The sequence below is a fragment of the Diplotaxodon limnothrissa genome, linkage group LG5 (genome assembly GCF_057381915.1).
Source record: "Diplotaxodon limnothrissa isolate DT_005_m linkage group LG5, D_limnothrissa_male_GT1.1, whole genome shotgun sequence".
NCBI lineage: Eukaryota > Metazoa > Chordata > Actinopteri > Cichliformes > Cichlidae > Diplotaxodon > Diplotaxodon limnothrissa.
In genome coordinates, this window is record NC_140600.1 from 21328875 (window position 1) to 21337221 (window position 8347).

The 8347-nt window shown below is 42.6% G+C and overlaps 1 protein-coding gene across 1 annotated transcript in view; it reads right to left on the bottom strand.

Annotated features, from left to right (window-relative positions):
• Positions 1–1928: 1928 nt before the first annotated feature.
• The window catches only part of usp49 (ubiquitin specific peptidase 49), a 6597-nt gene continuing 178 nt past the window's right edge, over positions 1929–8347 (bottom strand). The window contains exons 1-5 of the mRNA XM_085354186.1: positions 7146–8347; positions 4505–4712; positions 2699–2807; positions 2266–2471; positions 1929–2160 (exon numbers count right to left, since the gene is read on the bottom strand). The exon at positions 7146–8347 is cut by the window's right edge and continues 178 nt beyond it. Coding sequence (XP_085210312.1) covers positions 2057–2160; positions 2266–2471; positions 2699–2807; positions 4505–4712; positions 7146–8347 — 1829 coding nt within the window. The 3' untranslated portion in view covers positions 1929–2056. The remainder of the gene's footprint in view (positions 2161–2265; positions 2472–2698; positions 2808–4504; positions 4713–7145) is intronic.

Genomic DNA, 8347 nt, shown 5'->3' on the forward strand with positions numbered 1-8347 from the left:
GTGGATAAAGCTCCAGCTCTGACTGTGTGCATAATCATCGGATTACCTTTGGTTGGAAGAGGTAGGCCCGAAGGACGGGTAAATGTTAGTTTGCGGTGAGCTTGGCCATCCTTTTGCTCCACCCTTGACCATTGCATACAAACAAAGTAACATAGATCTTCCATAAAAGTCAGATATGAAGCATGGAAAAAGGGAAATTTAGGAGCTTCCAGTGTGAAAGAGTCCCATAAGCTGATTGATCTTAAGCATTTAAACACATACACATACCTTAAGGGAGCATTTGTAGAATGCTGTTTCAGACACTGTTGGCATGTTTATGGATCACAATTACTGATTCATATTTTTTTCATTTGGGAGTGGCGGCCACGCCCCTGATCACTTTACTGTTAAGGCAAGAAAGAGATTTACATTTGATTATGAGCACCATCCTTGGCTGGATCAGATTATATTTCTAAGAACACATTAGTGGTTAGGCCTCGGATCAGCTGTGCATCCATCTGGTAACCTGATTATTTCAGTTCTACTTTACTCTCTTGGCTCAGCCATGAAGCTAAATTCATGAAGCTGCTCATAACCTTCTTTTAATCAGAATCACCACTCCCTCTGGAAAAAATACTATATAAAAAAAAAAAAAAAAAAAAGCAAGAGAACCAAAGCATCTCAATTTTGTTTTGTCTTTTTAATAATTACTGTCAGGCAAAACCCATATGACCATTACATTTATGACAGGTATTCTTACAGTACACGACAGAACTCAAGGGGATCAGAGCCGGTGGCATGGCCACACCTGACCGCTAAAAAGTAAGACATTCATCGTCATTAGATTGTTCCAACTGTCACAGAGTTCACAAATGTATTTTGCATTTGACTCGTATCAAACACAGTTTTTCTTGACAACCTAGCAAAATCTAAAGACCTCGATAGAAACAGCAGAGTAGAAAACAAAATAAAAAAAGACAACAGAAAAAAAACCCCAAAACACATTGTATATAACAAGCAGAAGAATTCCTGATTTTCTTAAATTTCCTGTCAAGATGCGAGATGTACAATATATTGCTTTCAGGTGCTCAACTCAAAAATGGGTACCCCAAAAAACAGATAAAAGAAAGAAAGAAAAAGAAACCACACATTCTTCGGTATCTACCCTTTAACTCGCGCCCCGTCTCCGGCAGGTTAAGAGAGGCGGCATGTCCAACCCAGGCTCAGACCGGTCTAACCGCAGGAGGAGCAGACACTTCAAGGTGTTACGGGAGCCGACAGCAACAGCTCCTCCCGCAGCTTTCCACTGAGTGTCTGATACTCGTGCTTTTTGCTTCTTTTCATGGAACAGAGCGGCTACAAAATAAACTAAAAACAAAACCTATTCGTGTTCACTGAGAGCCTTGAGCCTAAGACACAGTATCCAGTCACAGCAGTACATCTGAGGGAGAGGACATGATGAGATACAAATGACACAGGGGTGAGTATTAAAAGTTTCCATAACTGACGTTTCACGATAATTAAAAAAGCTGAGCAGAAGGCAACATGGAGCGTGGACCATCAGTGCGGTCGCTGGCAACGTTAAAAATGTGTCGCTTCATGTAAAGCTCAGCGGTCAAACGCGCGATTACGTGTAAAAATGCACATCGTCAACATTACTGTGGCCAAACGCTCCAAAGTCCAGAATCCGTGTTGCCTTTTTAATGTAAAATGCTGTCTCGGGGAGAGCGCCTGGTTGTTCCCAGACTCAACAGACACGAGCCTGATGGTTGTTGTTGTTGTTGTTCAGCAGGACAGAGTCTGACCACAGTCTTCAGGCCAGGAATCAATACGCTGGTACTACAGGCTGAGAAACCTGGGCTTCATTTACGAAAATGTTTTCTTACAGAGTCAAAAGTAAGACATAAACCCAGAGCTTTCTGATCTACTAGCTATGGCAACATTACTCACCACTATCATACTTCTTATCTGGATTGTGCTGCTAAAATGTTATGACATCTGGGAAAGCATCAGAAAACCTTTTCGTGAATGCAGCCCTAAGTTTCCACGCACAGGTTATCATCACAGCGAGAGGTACCTAAGCAGACCTCTGGGTATAGAAGAGAATATAGGCCTGAGTGTTGCACACTTCCTCCACACTGCAAACCTTCATCTCAGAGTCATTACAGTGGACCCAGAAACCTGAGGATAGCAAATGCACATTAAAAAAGATGTTAAAAAAAACAACAACACAGCAGAACATTTGCATCTTAAATAAACCACAGGATGCTGTGCGCTCTTCCTCACCTCCTTCTGTATTGTAGCAGTATGCGGTGTAGTGCCCTGAGCCGAAGCCTTTACCATGATGCATAACTACAGCAGACAGATCGTAGGTGTAGCCTCCTCTGTGGACAGAGTGACCTGAGCCTGTGCAGCAGTATGGTTTGATGTTCAGAACCTGGTCAAAGGCCACATGGACGCCGATTTTCTCCCTGTGGTTCCGCCCCGACCATCTGCCGTACAACAGGCGATAGTTAGTGTTGCTACACTTCACAAGCCTCGTCTTACAAAAAAAATAAATAAAGGTCGAGCACCCCAAGTTCACAACGCAAACAGAAAAAACAAGATCAAAACTACAGGAAATCCTGAAATTTCTTTGAGAAATTTCAAAGAACTTGGTTTGGAAGTAAAAAAAAAAAAAAAAAAAAAATTATTTATATCAGCCTTTACAGAAACTTGCCTGAAGCGTTTGAGGTGCAGCCGGAGAACCTGAGGTAAACGGTAGATCAGAAGCTGCTTACATGCTTCTGACAGAACTAAGGGTTTGTGGGATGATTTCCGTCTTCTTTCTGAAACCATGAAACAAGGAGATCACAGGTTACTGATGCGAGGCTTTGTTTCCGCTGCACAAGTGACGCTTTCTTGCAAAATCTCAGGCTTTGCGAAAGTGTTGTGTGGCTCTCTCAAAGCTGCCAGCCTAGTTTTTAAGTCACTGCCTCCGCCGGAGCTGTCAGCAGGAGATTAAAGAGCTTCTTAGACAATGAATAAATAAATAACACCGTTGGCTTCATTAATCTGTTGAAAGCATTCAGTCATTCAGGTAAAGGTCACTTTACACACAAATGTTCCTCACGGGTACATTCAGATGCACCCACAGTTCTACAGTGTACTCTGTATGCACACCATGGGTGAAATCTGACAATACATTACCTGACAAATCATACTTGAGGTAAGTGTTTACACTTTACTGATGTTTATTTGATGATTTGGGACCACAAGACTTCGCACTTCAGTAAATACAGCAGCTTTTACCTCACCTCCCTGAAATGAATCACTTAAACATTTTTTCCTGATAGATCCTGTCTCCATTCCAGTGAAAACTTCTAACTACATAACTGGAAAATCTGTTTTCTAGTAGCGGGGTGACTAGTTGTTCTGTTTACTTAGAAGAAATGGCTACTTTAGTAGGAAAAATGCAGGAAAACAGAACACTAGTAGTTGAATGCAGCTTACATTTCTGGATGTATGCGAAGCCGGCAGCCTGAAATTTGTCTCAAAATCCTACGTGACCATGTGATGTGATCTGTGCGTGCCAGGCCATTCGTGAGTAGGAGGATGTCTGTAAAGTTTCAGACATTTGTATGCACAGGAATTGTGAGCAGCTGATCAGTATTCATTCAATATTTATTCAAATGTGGATGTGCGCATTTGTAAAACAGTTTCGCGTGTGGTAAAATTGCTTTGAAATTGCGTGGACTGAAGCACCTGCTTGTGTGTTCTCAAACGCTACACACACATCAATACATACATTTGTAAATCTTGCTTTATGCATTTGGATCACACTGAATGCATGTGTAACACTTCGGAGACGAACTTCTCTCCATCCTGAAAAATCAAGTCTTTTAACTGATAACGTCGGGAAACACATGCATGCGGTCGTAATCCTGTGCAATCCTCTTCATTTATGTGACAGTTTGCATGTTACTATTGTGCGTCTGATGAGAATGAAATGACAGCTTTTAATTAGTCATGACCCGGGTGTGCGTTTAGTTCCGATGCCATCAGATTAACAGGAAAATGTTCTGAACGCTTCATTTTTACAAGTTGCTGTCCTGACATTCTCAGTTATTCATAGAAATACCTCGCAAGAAAAACTGCATTGACCTTTAAAGAAAAAGCAGGGTCCGGAGTCAAAATGAATAAATCATGAAGGGAAATCTATAACTTTAAGTTCCACTTTGGATAATAACTTATTTAAAACCAATTCCCATTAGAATCCAAATTCTTGACATTCATCATGTGAACCCAAGTGTATGGTCCACTATCCAGTTCTCTGTCTGATGAATCAAGACAATAATTTAACTGCTAATTGATATTTTAGGGTTGATAAGCAGCTTTATCAGAATGCATCCAAGTTGTCATATAATAGGCAGATATCCTGAAACAATACAGATTTATTCAACTCGAGCTTAAGAAGCAAAGTCTTATCAGCTAATAATGAACTTAAGACGAGCTTGGCTTGTGGTGCATTAAACATTGTACTGACTGTTGCAGTGGTTGCAGGCGTAGATGCTGCCTTCAAGAGCCTCCATCTCTGTAAACTTGGACAGCATCTCAGTGAGGGTGCAGCTACGCTGGTAAGCCGTCGAGCTCGAGCCTTTGTCTATGCTGTGGTATCGCTCTGGAAACTCCAAAGACAAATCCCAGAATGGCTCTACTGTGTTAGACTTGTGCTTACAGGATAGGCATGTCACCTAAAACATACAGAGAAGAGGAGGAACACAAGCAAAGGTGAGTGTGACGACGATTCCAAGTTTCAGCTGTAGCAGAACTCTGGAAAGTGGTTCAAACAAATAAATAAACTGATTTAATAAATGAAACAAAAATATCTGCCTGAATTACAAAACCAGACACTTCCCCATTCTAACTACATTCCAGCACAGGTTTATGCTCTTCATACATGATCACAATCAATCAACTGTCTTCTTTGGCCTGCTCTTCCAGGCAACTGCTTAACCCACCGTGTCTCTGCATTTTATTCTTTAATGCAGATGCATGCCTCTTTTTTATTACTAAACTCACAATCTTAACTGTGATTGGTCAAACCCTGCAAACAGAGCTGAACAGATGCAGTTAAGACTTTTTTTGTTTGTTTATTTGTTCACAACACCAAAAACACATCACCTTGAAGTGGATTGAATTTTGAATTTTAAAAATTAAATCGCAATTAGAACTGCAGAGTGTCGCCTTTGAAACTGCTGGACTTTGGGGGGAGGGTGTTCTGTGTAATGCGTGCATGTTGCATGGGAAGCGTTTTGGGTACTCCACCGTGCTCCAACAGTCCAAACACATGGATGTAAGGTTAGCTGGTGATTCTAAAGCAGCTATAGGTGGACATCACAGAGACAATACACTACAACGCACCATTGTAGTGTATTGTAGTGTAAGTCTGGTCCTCCTCATGCACCACCCTAAATGATTATAGGAATGTGGTGATGTGACATCTAGAGCAGGGCGATATGACCAAAAATATTTATCACGATATAGATTTGAAAATTTGCGATAACGATATAACTGACGATAATTGACACTAGACAAAATACTTTACAACTCCACAATTTTATTAGTGCAAAAAAACAAAAAACAAAACATGTATTTTCATTTAAACAAGCAGCTGTTTTTTTGCATTAAAGTTATATAAAAACGTAACAGTGCAAATGCAAATTCCTTGCTGACAGTTCAACCAAAAAGCATTTCCAGTAGAAACTGGCCGACATATCCTCAGCATAACCAAGTATAATATCCACAAAACTTAAAAAGAGGTTATACACACACAATACAGTAATATTATGTTGAAGCACTGTATGTATCACTCCGCGAGGCTCCTGCCTAAGATAGCCGTAATGCGCCGACAATCCATCAAGCGGTGCAGGTTCGTAGCTTAGCAAAGTCGTACTAAAACATTTTCGAGCGCCGTGTACATAAAATCGTTTTGAGGTCAGTAAACACAACCAGAATTCAAACATAAGGCACACGGGATTATAATGGGCACTGTCGATTTTCAGAAAAATCAAATGATTGATTTTAAGTGTGCCGTATTTACCAAAAAACACGGTAATAATGACGGCCCGCTAGCACGCTCTACCAAAAATAGTGCTTTGTTGTGTATCTGACGGACGAAAGCTAAACCAGTTCCACACCACTGAAGTTGCAGCATTTTTACAAACCAATTCTGGTTCATCCGTTTCATTCAACAATCCGCTTTCGCCCTTGTCATTCTCTGTCGCCGCCGTGCCTTTTTCGCCATGTGCGTATGAAAACAAAGGCACTGCGCACGCGCATTTTACCCATATTCTATCGTGATATTTCATTTTCTTGTCGTTGCCCAACATTATACCGGTATTACCATGAACGGTATGATATGGCCCAGCCCTAGTGACATCACAGTTTTTTCATGCAACCACAGACTTTGATTAACTGGAAATCTGTATCCATGGCATCTGTATCTGCAGCACAGTGTATAAATTTCAGCTTATATATAATTGATATTAACTGATATGGGCCTTTGTGATTGGTAAGAGCACCTAAGTTGATACCTTTTACTGATGTCAGTGGCCGACGTTTATCTGATGTCTCATGTGAATTTTCTCAGTGTTCAAAGTTAACTGGGGACTAACTGAAGGACAGCTACAGGAGCTGATTACACCTCTTCAAAACAATGACTACAGCTTAACTGTACCCGGTGAAGCATGTTTTTGCAGAAGCATCCCAGAAACAGCACCTACTAAAAATACCACTGGGTCATTTTTTTCTCCTTTTTTTTATCTTGTCTTCATCTTGTAGGAAGGAAGTTAGACCCAGGAGAGTAAAGAACATGGTCAATTTTCAAAATAAAAGGCATGAAGACTAAAACGCTATCCTTTTACTTATCACTTATTAATTAACATTTATTACTTATTTTATTATCAGATTTGTGTCTCTGGCACAAAGGGGGAATATAAATATACAGAAATAATAATGAAAGCAAAACAAAACACAAAAGTCAAAATCTTGGCATTAGCCCAGAACTTCACAACAGACATGCAGAAATGGAAAGCAAGAGGGAAAAGAGATAAATACACAAACAAAACAACCTACATCACACTGGACAACACTGACTGCATGCAGTTATAAGTTAGGAGTCTCACCTGGCTGAGTAGCTGCCCGTGAAAGATGGTGTTGAGAACCTTTAGCACTTGCTTGGATAGTTTCCTCTTTGTGATGGGGATGACTATCCGCCTTTTGGACCCCTCTGTGTCCAGCTCCTGCTGCACCTTGTCCAGCAGCTCACACAAGAACTCCTGGGCATCCTGCTGGTCGTATCCACGGAAAGCTGGGATGAGGTTCCACACAGAGTGCAGCATGGCAAAGGGAGATACTAAAGACCACCGGCCTGACCACATGACCCTGAAAAGCGTATGTAACTCATGGCACAGAGACATCTGCTGGCGGGTGGAGCAGCGAGGAGGAGGCGAGACGCTTTCCTTTTTCCCCACGGGCAAATTCCAACAGCCCGCCTTCCCCATACGTCCAAGAGGGTATTCTGCCAGCGCTGTGTTACCACTGCTGACCACACCTCCTGTCACCCCCTTCATCCCCTGGGAGTGGTTGGTCTTGGCAAGTAGCTCCTCAGTCTCACACAGGTCCAAAGTGAGAAAACACTCCCTGAATTTCTGCAGGTGGCTCAGCACTTGCAATATTGAGTTCATGTAGCACGTGTTCCCCAAGTTGCGCAGACCGGTGACCCCCGGAGCGAGTCTCCGTCGTGTGACTGCATGCGTGGAGTAGTATCGCCTCAGTCTGGCAGCTTTGCCATTCTGAGAAGTCTTGCGGGACAGGGTTAAAAGTGAAGGCTTCTTTTGGGCAGGAGGAGGAGGTAGGCGTTCTGGAGGGTCGCGAAATTTGCGTGGAATGAGTGTGATGGTTGAACGTGGCGCCTGAGTAAGAAGCCTAGCACTCTTCCTGGGAGGAACATTGCCAAGTTCTTCCATGAGTCTCTTTTTCACCTCCTTCTTTTGTCTTCTAGCTTCCTCGAGTTTCTCTTTACGCTGATTCTGGAGCTCCTGATGTTTGCTGATCCACATCCGGAGCATTTTCCCCAGGAGTGCTTTCCTCCTGTGCCGCAAGGCCAGCTGCATGGCGGGCTGCGGCCCACTTTCCCCAACCCAGGGAGTACACTCCCCCCCTGTTGAAGAGCGCAGTGAGCGCCTACCCGGGCTCCGAACAGTGGAGAGCGCCCCTCTGAGGAGTTTGAGGTCACCCTCTGCGTTATCGTTGAGTACATAGTCTCCACAGGCAAAGCAAAAAACATCCAGCTCTCGCACCTCCATAGCCAGCGGATGGTGCGACT